Source organism: Bactrocera neohumeralis, chromosome 4 (assembly GCF_024586455.1).
Source record: "Bactrocera neohumeralis isolate Rockhampton chromosome 4, APGP_CSIRO_Bneo_wtdbg2-racon-allhic-juicebox.fasta_v2, whole genome shotgun sequence".
NCBI classification, from domain to species: Eukaryota; Metazoa; Arthropoda; class Insecta; order Diptera; family Tephritidae; genus Bactrocera; species Bactrocera neohumeralis.
In genome coordinates this window covers 27,382,391-27,396,599 of record NC_065921.1, presented here as the reverse complement: position 1 = coordinate 27,396,599, position 14,209 = coordinate 27,382,391, and the positions used below count along the sequence as shown (strand labels likewise).

At 36.4% G+C, this 14,209-nt stretch overlaps 1 protein-coding gene across 4 annotated transcripts in view; it reads right to left on the bottom strand.

Annotated features, from left to right (window-relative positions):
• Positions 1-14,209, bottom strand: part of LOC126755286 (SPARC-related modular calcium-binding protein 2) — a 50,307-nt gene that overhangs the window by 27,469 nt on the left and 8,629 nt on the right. For all 4 annotated transcript variants that reach the window (XM_050467742.1, XM_050467740.1, XM_050467741.1 and 1 more), the window contains exon 2: positions 2,044-2,708. In XM_050467742.1, the coding sequence (XP_050323699.1) occupies positions 2,044-2,151 (108 nt within the window). In that variant the 5' untranslated portion in view covers positions 2,152-2,708. The remainder of the gene's footprint in view (positions 1-2,043; positions 2,709-14,209) is intronic.

The window sequence follows — 14,209 nt, the reverse complement described above, 5'->3', positions numbered from 1 at the left end:
ATCTGATTTATTGGGCTTCTGGTACATTTTAGAGTCCTAAAACGACAAGCAAAATGTAATGGAGCTAAGCAGGAGTAATAATAGACTAAAATATATGGTATAATAAGCATGAGCTGAAGCACCGTCGTTATACCATATTATTCGTAAGAAATTTTCATTGAACAATGCCAGAGTGGAGTATATTTCCTTCCGAAATGTTAGTGGATCATTGTTCACCCTATCAGTGGATTAGAATGACATCTTCGGTTAGTTTAGTTGTTGCTTCATAACATGTAAATCGCATCAACTAATAACTGTGATAGCCTTTGAAATTCAATCCCTACCTCAAAGCTTAGAATGCAGTCTTACTTGATCCGACAGTAAAGGACTTTCTTTCATTATTCAGTTTTTAGATATTATTTTTTATTTCATGGCTTTAAATTGAGTCACAATCGTGGCTCGATGCATTATCATCGTGTAATAAAGCAATACGTCTAGAGGAACACCGCAGATTTAGAAACAGTAGCAACACACCGCATACCATAAAGTTACCCTGGGGTAGTGTTGATGGTGACAGACCAAAAAGCTTCTACTTCTGTACAAAAGGGACCTTGGTAATATTGTTGAAATCAACGTAGGGCATCTACACTTAAGATTCCACCTTCAGAAAATTGAAAACGTTAATTCGGCAGAATGCCGAGCATGCACAAAGAATGATGCTGGAACATTACCTATGTGATTGTCCAGCTTTCAGACTTCTGAGATGGGTTATCTTACACTAAACCCAATGCGCCAGCTTAAAAGACATTGGGCAGCTGGGGTGGAAAAATCAAAAAATCCACTTAGTTGCTGGATAAGGTTTGATTTGGTTACCACTCTGGAGCACAAAGGGCCTTATGTTGGCCTAAAGGCAATCGCTACGATCTGACGCCCCTGTGCCTCACTTTTCAATCAAAGCAACACATCAGTTATCCAGAGAACACCTGTACGAAGTTTGAAAAAGTTCGGTATGTTGTTAGGTTAGGTTAGGACTAGTTTTGGTCCTTTGATGCTAATTTTAACACACTCTGTGGTCTCACGATTAATACCTCCTCCAGTGTATCATTCCGTGGAGACCCCAGATGCTTACAGCGTGATTTTGCCAATGCTGGGCAAGTGCATAAGAGATGCTTCATGATTTCCCTGGTACCTTGCTCTAGAAATTTCCTACCGCTTTCTCGATCTGTAAGCCCCATTCTGCGGCCATGTGTCGCCACCAGACTATCCAACGTTGAAATAGTAATAGCGCTAATTCTAATTTATTCCCTTTATATTTATTTTATGCTGGTTGTTTGTACGATTCAACACTCTCCAAGGTTTGGCGATGAAAAACACACATATTTCATAACGCTGTCAAAATGAATCGTTCAAATTTCATCGTCTAGATTTGAAATGAACCGATAAGCCATAAACACTATATCATCTAGAAGCGCAGTCAGACGGTTTGTGAATAAATGAAATATCTCCATAGACCTCTATCTCTAGTGATCGTCTCTAGGCTCACAAAATTTCGATGATCTCAACTAAAGTTATTTTAATTACGGAATGAGGAAGTCATTGGCGTATACCTACTTGAGATGAGTTTTATGGTCGTATGTAGAAAGTGAGCGCTTTGTGACTTAAAAATTATAACTTCCATGGTAGCTTCATCAATAGCAGAAATTGAGACTTGGCTTATCTCTATTAAGTGTTTCGTATCTGGGCGGAGATTTTTGTGGTAGAAAGGGAAAACTTTAGACGTAACCTGACCGTTGCTGTCTAGCGCGCAACTTTGGCCACCTAATCAAATCGAATTTCGAAACATTTCAATTATGACACCACTGCATTCAACGCCTTATATGTATGTACATATGTATGTATTTCAACGACATATGCAATAAATCAGGCACATGTACCGCAAGTGAACATAAAAAAACATCTACTTTTGTATGTAAGTGCCTTTGCGAGGTGTCGCGGAAGATTAAATACCCATTTATGGCATACCGACCATCATAAATTTGTATTTGAGTAATGTGTTTCACTTACCGTCAATTCATGTCGTTCACGCCTGGCAGGTACATTTGCGGCTAATCCCAACTGCGCCGCCGCCGCCGCCGCACATAGCCACATGACTATAAAACTGCTAATGTACATAATTTACGGACTTGTCGCGATCGCGCGAGCCGCAGTTCGAAAATTAAAAATCGAAAAAAAATTATCACAAAACTCACAAGCACAAACACACACACGAACGCACAATAAATTAAAGCTTTTCAAATTAACTGACAGCAAAGAAAAGCCGCTATAAAAAATAGCGAGCAAAAAACGAAAACGAACGAAGGAAAATAAACAATTTCTACATATATGTATGTATGTAGGTGCGAGTAGTTTAGTAAAAATCCCAGTTAAAACGAGTTCGTGACTGCACTGCACTGCGAACGCAACGAAAAGGCCGAAATACCGAGACCGAATTTGTCGCCTGCCGCCAATGCGTCGAGCATAACAAACTGTTTATGTGTGTGTGTGTATTCTGCGTCGGCGCTGCGTGCCCAGCGATGTATGGGTGTGTGCGTGTGCACTTTTATGCGGTCGAACGCGCGTACAACCAGCAAATGTGTCTTTTGGCCATATATTTTTTAGTATTAGTTGACTGGACCGTCCAGAGATTGGCCGATCGCTCGATATAGCGACTGGTCACTGAACACTTTTGTCTGCAATGAAATTTAGGAAAATGCATTATTTGTTTGTTTGTTGTTATTTATATAATTTAAATAGTACAATAATATTTAGAGAAGTTACATATGTATGTATAGGTATGTATTGGTGTGACAAATTAACCTATTCATTCTTTGAGTATAGTATAGGTCCATGAAGAGAAATAGTACCCGATTTTTCTATTCGATATATAAGATGATCCAAGTAGAGGTACTTTTTTCAATAGCCTTTTTTTTTGACAGATCACGCGTGAGTAGTGTCAAGCTGTCATGTTATCTTTATTTAGTATTGTTTGACATTTCATCATGGAAAGACTTACGTCTGAACAACCTTCACGTTCTATAAATAATGTTTTTCGCGCGTTTCACTCAGCTTATGGTCAACATAATCGGTCTACTAAGCGTAATATTCGCAACACCATCACTCAACCGAAGACCTAGCATTCATACGCAGCAACTGGGACTGATGTATGGAACGAACCGGCATTTTTACGTCAAGATCTTAAATTGAAAGCGTGCAAAATACAGCTTGTGTAAGAACTGAAGCCGCTCTTTCTTCCCAAGCCATATCGCTTAAAGATAGGTGTTTCGTTTAAACGGTTGCTACTGTCATTATGTACTATGAAGAAATAATCATGATACCAGAGCACGACGTCAGCTGTCAAACAATAGGGGCGACAATAAATTGTTTGAATGAAAAAAAAGAAAAGATATAACACTGAATTGATGTCATAACACATCTATGGGCTCTGGTAAAGGTCCAAGAAGATCTGACGTTTTTAAGCCAAATTTTGTTCAGTGATGAGGCCCATTTCTAACTCATGTAAATAAATAAAATTGCCGCATTTGAGACGAAGAGCAACCTTAAGAGACTCAAGAGCTGTTATTTCATCCAGAAAAAACGGTTTAATGTGGTTTGTGGGCCGGTGATCGCTCCATATTTCTCAAAAATGATGCCGGTGAGAACGTAACCGTCAGTGGCGACCATTATCGTACCATGCTAACCGACTATTTGATGTCTGAAAGTGAAGCTCGTGATCTCGGCGACTTTCGGTTTCAACAAGACGGCACCACTTCCCACACATCGCACCAATCAATGGATTTATTGAGAGAACACTTCGGTGAGCAGATAATTTCATCGTGTGATATCACATCGTTAGACATTTTCCTGTGGGGATATGTAATTGTGACCATGGATTTTCTTTGTACAGTTTGTATAGCAACAATAAGCTATAGTAGAACGATTAGAGCAATATTTAATAATGTGTTCGACGTTTCTTTTTGGGTGTTGTAAATAAGGTGGCAAACTTAATATATGCTCAGATTATAATTACATATATAATTCAGAAATTGGAGAAAAATATGTAAAACTTAAAAAATGTTTATAAAAAAACGCTCTTCATATCTCAAAATATGCTATATATTTCAGTATTATTCTTTGTAAACCATATTTATTTTCTTTTCCGAAGAACCAAAATGCAAAGTATAGGTTTCAAAATGCTTCAATTATCTGCTCTGATGTAGGAAAACGGATGTTGTTCTTCATTATTAAATTGAGGAGTTCTGTATTTTATGATAAATCAGCTCAATGTAAATATTGAGTTGTTATCTCAATCTTTTTCTTTTTTTTTCAAATACAAAAAACGTTCGGGTGTCACCGAACATTTTATACTCTCGCATGGAGTGATAATCAATTTCGTTCATTTACATATTTTTCAAATACCGTATTTTTGTAAAGTTTTATAATCATTGGTACCTAATGTGTTATGACATACAATTCAGTGGTTCAAAATCTCTTTTCGTTTTTCATTCAAATTTCGTAATTTAGGGTGTTAAGAAAATATTATATACCTATTTCATTGACAGCTGACGCCGATATGGTTCTGGGATCATGACTATTTTTCTTCATAGTAAAATTTAGTGTTTCTGACGTTTTTTGTTAGTCGGTTAACGCACTTTAGTGATTTTGAAATAACCTTCAATAGTTTATTTCTTCCATTTTTGTATGTATATGGAAATTAAGAAAACGTTATATCATCCATTATGTATTCCGAAATATTTACAAAAAACCACTATTCCAAAAAAATTTGTCCAAATATGCTCTTCATAATCGATCATTTGTGCCAAACTTTATTTTAATATCTTTATTTTCTTAGCAAGTTTATAGGTTCGGTTTTCGCCATTTTAAATACGATTTTTTCATCTTGATAATCTTCTTATAGCCAAGAAATACGTGTACCAAGTTTCATCATGAATATCTCAATTTTTTGCTTGCACGGACAGACGGACGGACGGACAGACAGACATCCGCATTTCAACTCTACTCGTCACCCTGATCACTTTGGTATACATAACCCTATATCTAACTCTTTTAGTTTTAGGACTTACAAACAACCGTTATGTGAACAAAACTATAATACTCTCCTTAGCAACTTTGTTGCGAGAGTATAAAAATGTTAAAACTCGTTATACAATTCTTAAGAAATACATAGTCATCAATATGGTAGTGTTCAAGGTATTAGGTGATCCCCAAGCGTTGTGTAATTTTCATATAAAATATGTTTTGAATAAAGCGTCACGGATTTGTCCAACTAGTTTGTCGCCAGAGCCAAAACCAAAATAGAAAGTTATAATGCTTTTATGAAATTTATTGATGGTATGGACTAATTCCCGCTTTTTATCGGTTTTCTTGGAATTCTATACGAGCAATATTAATTTGCTCCCAAAAACCAGAAGGATAGTATTAAAAAGTTACAGATCTACTTGAAATCAAATATCATTTAAAAACCTTACGAACGTATTCTCCCAAAACGACATTTCTGCTTCGTATTTCTCCACAAACAAAGTATATTACAAAATTGAGTTAAAGGATTAGGATAATCTAGAGCTCTCAAAAAAGGCCTAACTTTGAAAATTTATTCTGGGAGTAGGACAAATAAAATGGAATTTCTTGTTTTCAGGCTTAATAAAACATAGTTTATTTGAATGCAAAAACAAATTCATGTGCACAGTTTGATACAAAATAACGGCTACTCGGCCAATCTTTGGAATAAACTCTTTGAAAAGGGCCTTTGGTGTCGACGGTAATTCTAGGAATCAGGTAGTTTACTAAATGTTGTAACTACGGCGCTAGAAGACTTCAAGAGGACACGTGGGGTGAAACTATCGTAAATCTCGGTTTCTATTACTATTCTTATCAAGAATGGTTAGAAAGGGGCTCGAGCCACCGATAGGAGAATTATTATTTGAATGAAATCGATTGAAATTTAAATAACGGTATTCGTAGCCAAAAATATATATCGCTTAGAAAAGTCTCGCCGTCTGTTTGTACATACGCGAACTAACAATTCTGTTTTTGAGATATCGATCTGAAATTTTACACACATACTTTTCTTCCCAAGAAGCTGCTGCTTAGTCCAAACCGCTGATAACGGACTACATACTATGAACAAACTGAACAATCAAGATATAGTTCTTGTATCAGAAGCTCTGTTATTTGTAGAGTTATCTTCTTGAAATTCGGCATGAATTACTGTCTGAAGCAACGTTATCATCTCTGAATAAATCGTTCAGATCGTGCCACTGTAGCATATAGCTGTCATACAAACTGAACGGTCTAAATCATGTTCTTGTATGGACAACTTTTTTATTTGACGAGATATCTTCACGAAATTTGATATGGATTAACGTCCAAGACAACGGTATAATTTTCGAGGAAATTGTTTAGATCGGGTCACTATAGCATACAGCTGCCATACAAAATGAACGAACAAAATTATGTTGCAAGAGAAACTTGAGTCTGTGAATGGTATTAAAGAACCTGTGCAGCCAAAGTAAACGTTTTTTCTCGTTTTTAAGATCTCTGTTCTGCGGTGCTTGATTGCTAATCTGGTGAAGCATATAGATTTTAATATTTCGAAAAAAGAAAAAAAAATGACACAAACTCAACTTTCAACCACAAATACTCGCTGCCTTTTATGAAATATGTACATACATACATACATATGTATATATGTATAATAATATTTTAATTCGTCTATTTATGTACAATTATGAACCAACACTAAATAGACGTATTCCCCTGTAAAATATGTCGCTAATTTTCATATTTTACTCTTTCCATTTAAATATGAAAAAATATTTCTTTATTTTCGGGCTTATACATTTTTATTCACCTATTAATTTTATTGCTTTTTAATAAACACTTTCGATTAAGCCGATTTCATTTATTTTCCCATTAAATTATAATTGATATTTGCTTAAATTTTTGATGCGATTTAGATAATATGCACGCGCTCACCGTCAAGTTTAAATCACAACTAAACGAGAGAGGCACTTGGCCAAAGCAGCGATCCACAACAGCAGTTAGGGGCCAACCTTGGCTGACGGGCGACCAAAGTGCAGCAGCAGCAGGGGCAGCGGCGACGGCGACGGCGACAGCGACAGCGCTGTTGACAACGCGCACGAACACAGGTGAGTTTAATGCATATGCATATGCTTCTGCTGGGTGAAATGAATATATGTGGATATGTATGTGTATGTGGGTACATATATGTATGTATGTGTATATGTGTGTACAATAAAGCCAATAGCCGGCTTCTGCACTTCCATGTGCGCACTTGCCTTTAAATATTAATATATGTATGTATGTATGTATATATGTATGTACATATATACGATTATATGTATGTGTTGTTGGAAGTTACTTGTCACACACACACACCCAAAAAACCATACATATTCACTCATACACACAAACACACAGCATGAGCCACAGCAGCAAAGAACGCGTTGCAGCAGCGACAGACAGAGCGACTCCGCCAGACAAAGAGGCAGACAGGCATGTCGCCACACTGTCTGCCAGGTTCGCCATATCTTATCTTGAGCGCAACAACAACAACAGCAATGACAGCAAGCAGTGTGCAGTGCATGCGATCGGGCAGCCAGCAAGCCGCCAGACACGCCACAAAGTTAAATAGCAACAATAACAACAACTATAAGAATGGTTATAAAAATGAAAATAAAAACAAAAAACACACGAGCAACTAACAATCATAAAACAGTCAACGAGTCAGCCGCCCAGTCACCGCTTAGCCATGCGGCCAACAAGCCAAAGAGCCCAAGTGCTGTCGGAGCAACAGACTATCCAGCCGGCCGACCAGCCGGCCGTTTGTAGTACAAGCACTCCAGCAACTGCACGATCAGTGGTAATCGCCACACCATGCCACACCACACTATAAAGCATATAGTTGTACAACAACAACAACAATTGCAACAACAAATGTTACAATAAATACACATGTACTGTATAAAGGTGGAGAATAATGGCTTGCTTTGCTTGTTGGCAACGCAACAGGAGCAGCCGAGCTACAACCGCGCGAACAGCGGGGGGAAGCATACAGGCATGCAACGCGACCGTTGCGAACAGCTGCCTTATGGCCTCTAGTTGCCGGCTTGCTTGCTAGGCAGCCGCCTGTTAGCCTGTTGGCTTGTTGGCGGCAACCTGCGGTGTGGAACAAAACCCAGTCAAGTACTTCGAAATTTATCTTTTTGTATCTTTGAAGTGGGTCCCCATTCAAAGTTAAATGCACACAATGATCGCCGCAATGACTTCGCTTGTCGCGGCGACCACTCGTCTGTCCGTCCGTCCGCCTGTCTGTCCGTGCGTGCATTTGTTCATTAGTACACACAGCATACACAAAGGCGGCAAAACCGAAATCAAAACAAAACAAAAAAAAAACATGAAACGAAAAGACAGAACATTGAAAAGGAATAATAATAAAAATAGAAAAATAAAATGCCGCGCACATACATACAGACATACATATGGAATCTACTCGTACTTATTTATGCGTTAATAGTGCCGCTGCTCTTATTGTTATTGCTATTGTAGACGATGGTGTCCCGAGTTGCGGCAAAAGTCGCACCTCGCAACGTGCGCGCAAAGGTATCACGCAGCATACATACACACATACATAAGTACATATATATAGACGTAGGTATGCGTTATCCAGTAATGGGTTTCCCAATGAATGCGCAAATACTTGAAATGGACAAAATTTATATATAGGACTACACCCAAAGGTACAAGGTATGTGAGTACTCTAGTGATCAGTGGCAGTATTGAGGCTCTTTACAGCAATAACTTACCCACCGAGGCGAATTTGCATAGTGTTAAGATCAAGGAGTGCGCAAAAAGCTAAAAAAAAATTTAAATGTGACGTCACTTTAGTGAAACTCTGTGTTGTGGCAAATAAAATTGTCGAAAGCCCAAACTTCGCAACACTTATTAAGGGTCCCACAAAAAGGCAGGTTTTTCTATATATGTAGCCTCACTTGGTTTGAAATGGTCTCAGGTTCCTACATCATCATCATTATCAAGTCACAACCCGTCGCGGGTCTTCGCTTGCTGCATCTTAGTTCTCCAGTCATTTCTGTCTCTTGCTGGAGTTCGCCAGCAACGTATTTCCAGCGCTTCAGCGACCTTTCATTCAAAGCTACATAGCTAACTTTTTTTCTTCAACCTTGCATAACGTCCAGGTTTCGCTAATGTATGTTAGCACTGGAGCGCTCAGTGTGCGGTATATTGAGTTTTTCACAGAGTTGTAAGACGACAAGGATTCTAGAGAGATTTTATGACCTCACGCCCCTCAAATACTTGCCTTCTCGATACAGTAGACTCACATGACTTGTTTGCCTAAGCTGCTAAGTAAAAGCGAGATATAATAAGAATGTGTATCAAACAGCTGCAGAGACGAAAGACATCCATTGGAATATAGCAACATAGCAAGCCTATAAGCGGAGCAAGCTATGATCGCTATCATATATAAAGGGTGATGCGAGGTTCTCTACTTTAATTCAAATTTAATGGGTTGTTTTTTCTGAATGAAATGACAGCTCTGAATCTCTTGCTGTTCGTAACAAATGCGCCAATTTTGCTTGTTTACATACACATTGAGCCAGAAGTGGGCCTCATCGCTGAACAAAATTTGCTCGAAAACGTTTCTTAGATCTTATCAAGAGCCCAAAGCGAAGCGATGTCTCTTGGGAAGGTCTTAAGTTCTTGCACAAGTTGTATTTTGCCTATATCTGTTCGACTGTGTTCTTGTGAAGAAAAGGACGTTTGCAAGATTTTAGAACGATATCTCAAAAACTGTGAGACTTGTTCATATATAAGCAGACAAATGCGCATAGCTAAATCCAATCGGCTCGTCACGTTGATCACTCAGAAGATTTCTTTAAAGGTAAACTTACCCTGTTCTATGCACCAAGTCAATTAATCGTAGCAAATTGATGTAGCCACCTTTGTGAATCATATGAAAATATTGAAAACCCCTCTATTAACCTTTTTTGGGTTTCTTAAAGGCCACACCTATATGAAAATCGGACGAAAAATATCGATTTTATATTTCGATGGCTTATACCTTTAAAAATAACAAACTAAAACTTCAAATCGACATTTCATATAGTTTTTGAGTTAATGTTATATTAAAACGCTTTTTTTTTAATCACTGAATCGGTTTTTTGATCTGATCAAAATTTTAGTAGACCAAAAACAACCAAAACTTGGGGCAAAATTCAACTTTTTTTTAAGAACGAGGTCATTTTGTCAATTTTTTAATTGTGGGTCATTATACGGAGAATATCTTTTAGTAGTTTAACGAATTTTTCTTTTTATTTTTAAGTTTCATCCACCAAGAAGGCCGGAAACACTGCAGCAGTAAAGAACTCCGTCAGAGATCTCATATATGAAAAAAATTTCAATTTTTTTTTTTAGTTTTACTGTGTGTACCCAAAAAATTTCCAAACAATCTTTACAGAATTTTTTTTTAATTCCCAAAAATCAACGTTTGCTTAGGCTGTCACACTAGTGTGCCCCATAAGAGTTTTAAGATAAAAAAATACCTTTTTTGCGAATTAATTTTTTAAATATGGATTGAATAATTTTATTGGGACCCATTGTACATTATTGAGCATACTTTTGACAATCTAGGGTAATTTTTTCATGCAGAAATATTGAAGCATAAGCCGGTAAAAGAGCTTCTCCCAGAATGTATTGAGAAAAACGCACTTTGCGGTGGGAAATTATTCGAAAAAAAACCAAGAAAAATTAGTCAAATTATAATCAAATCTTACCCCCCATCGTTTTCTCATAATTTTTTTTTTATTTAAAAATTTTTGGCGGCCATTTAAAGTGAAAACTGTTATTTTCCACTAAAAAGTTCCGCCATTTTGTGCATGGAAAACACCCCTAATGTTAAAAAAAATTACTAAAAGATGGGGGAAAGTATTTTATTTATCAAAAATGTGTACAAAGTTTGAAATGAATCGGTCAAGTAGTTTTGAAATGACAGCTAACACGGACTTTGAAAAAGTAGTTTTGAGTAAAACGCGTTTAAAATGTATAAACTAAAAAAGTTACGAAAATAAATTACCCTATATTTTCAGAAGTGTGCTGAATAATGTATAAAAGGTCCGAATAAAATTACTCAATCCACATTTAAGAAATAAATTCGCAAAAAAGTTATTTTTTACCATGAAAACCTTACTCCACCTCAAAAAACTTCAAATTTTAAAGCCATATTGAATCGCAACAAACTTTGCAACGGAAAGCCGCAAAGCAGAAATAAAGTAAAACTGCGCTATTTTCCAATGGCAAGTGAAGGCATCATGTAAAGCTTTCTTGGGGCAATCAATTAGCAATTGAAGTACTTAAATTACCAAACAGGCTGAAAAGAGAACCCCATTCAAATTGATTCTGTATATTTTGTAGTTAGACCTTTGCTTTCCAAATATATGTGTTTAAAATAGCACAGTATAGAGACAATTTGTTCATGAAAAAAATATATAAAAAGTGAATTAATGGAAAACCTTTCGAAACCTTTGATAATTTCTCTGTGCAAAGCAAATACCGCAAGATCTCGATCGAACGATTCATCGCCTCACAAAGCAAAGAAAATTATAGAAAATTGCATGAATTGGGTTTGGCGCCCAGCGACTTTCTTCTTTCCCTCAGACCTTAAGAGAAGCAATTTTGCTCGTTGAAAAGCAATTTGGCGACTATGAAAAGGTAATCGCTGTGCCTGAGGCATAATTAATGTTTTATGGTGACTAACATACAATACATCGGCAGTATATAAATATTTATGGCGATTGATAAAACGTGAATTCTTTTTAACAGTAAAACTGTGGGACCGTCAAAGTAGGGAACCCTAAATATTTGAGTTATAATACTCGCTCACTAAATTAATGAATATACTCAAGCATGTTAAGCAAGCAATCTTTATGATTCTTCTTACTCATCCAGAGAAAGTTAAGAACAAGTAAGTAAAATGAGGGAACGTGTTGAAATGTTCATCTAATGATAATAAAAAGGTGGGACCTCCTTGGAATTCTAAAAATGCTCCACTTTATCGCTATCATAAAAGATAGTAAATAACAGCTAGTTTTATTATAGTACTTGACTTAGTTCTGCACAAAACTTTCAATCACTTAACCAGCACTGTTGAAGTCTGCGTACTTTACTTACTTTATATACTACTGTGAGCAAAAAATAGTAAGATTTTTTTAATTTAAATTCGCGCAAAAGCCCATTCTTCGAAATATTTTTTTTTTTGGATTGGTATGACTGTCAATGACAGCAGTGCCATATCTCACATCAAAACAATATGTCAAAAAAATAAAGAAATTGGTGCTTGATAATCTACGATTAACTCTTACTGGCATTGGAATATCGGAAGGATCAGTGGAAACCATTTTAAAAGACCAATTGTGTCTAAAAAAAGTGAAAGCACGATTGGTTCCAAAATCACTAAATTTTTTCGGAAAACAGCGTCGCGTTAACATCTGTGAAACAATGCTTTCCGACTACCAAGATTTCATGAAACCTATTACTATTGCCGACGAGTCTTGGATATATGCTTACGGTCGGGAACAGACGATTGATTGTCTATCGACCAAATATCATCGTAAGAAAAGTCGAAGCCAAAAACCATCTCAAAGCAAGATTATGTTGACAGTTTGCTTCAATTATCGAGGTATGGTGTACTCCGAATTCCTTCCGACCGGCCAAACTGTCAAGGAATACTATATGAGTGTCATGAGTCGCTTGCGCAAGGCTGTTCGCAAAAGGAGCAAGGAATTATGGGCCGAAAACTCTTTGTTTTTGCATCGCGTTAATGCACCGTCGCATACTGCATTGATTCTTCGTGAGTTTTTCGCCAAATTTTCAATCAATATCGTGCCGCAAAAACCGTATTCGTCTGGTTTAGCTTCGTCCGACTTTTAACTATACAGCAAACTCAACCGACCGCCCCGGGAAAACCGTTTTGAGTCAATTCAAGACAATAAACGTGAATCGCAACGCCCATTGAAGGCTATTCCAGAAATTGCCTTTAACGACTGTCTCGAGATTAGGAAAAAACGTTAGCATAAGTGTATTATAGAGAAGGGGATTGCTTTGAGGAGGTCTACTTAGATTTTGAAAAAAAAAATTAAGAATTATATTGTATAATTATGAACAAAGTCTTACTAGTTTTTGCTCATAGTAGTATATATTATATATGTATATAGCACACTATCTAAAACTCACACTATCTGCATTGTAGACGTAATATGTCAATGTGTTCATGACTTTTTTTTCAACAAAATATTGTACAATAATCTTTATTCATAAATATTAAAAATTGTTGAAATTAAAATCAATTAACGGAAATTGAGATAAGAGTAAATGAGTATTACAAAGTATACATACATATATATATATATATATATATGTATATATTAGGGTGTTTTTTTTTAACTATTAATTTTTTTCAGTCCCGTCACGAAATTTCCTTGGAAATACCCTAAAAAAAAATTTAGCCCTTAATTTTAACATTAAGAACTGGACCAAGGCCTGTAAAAATGTCCCATAGAAAATAAACTACAATCGTGAGTTTTTATCTCTAAATTCCTACAGATCAGAGGTATTTTATGACATCGCTTTGACTTTAGACACATATTTCTCAGAATTGTTCACTCTACAAAAGTGCCCAGTGCAACAAAGTCGTAACTCACACCGGCGAGGTAGTACGGGCTCTAAACCCGATTTTTCCAAGAATTTCGAATTTGTTTGTATATATCTCGTAAATGACAGGAGCTATAGAAAAAATGTACATGACAAATTTGTAGGAAATTTTATTTGCTATAACAAAGGTTGGAGATGAAAATCGCTATCATTAATATTTCTCGAGATATTCGGCTTTTTAAGTACCTCGGTGTGAGTTACGACTTTGTTGCACTGGGCACTTTTGTAGAGTGAACAATTCTGAGAAATATACACCCTAATATATATATATATATATATATATATATAAGTGTGCACATATGCATTTAGTTATAAATTTAAATATAAGGGGTGCTTTAAAAGTTAATATTATAATAATAGTGTGTAAGAAAAATTGAGTAAACACTGGAGGCTTTACGAAAAATATCCTAACAACTTGAACGCTTCGAAA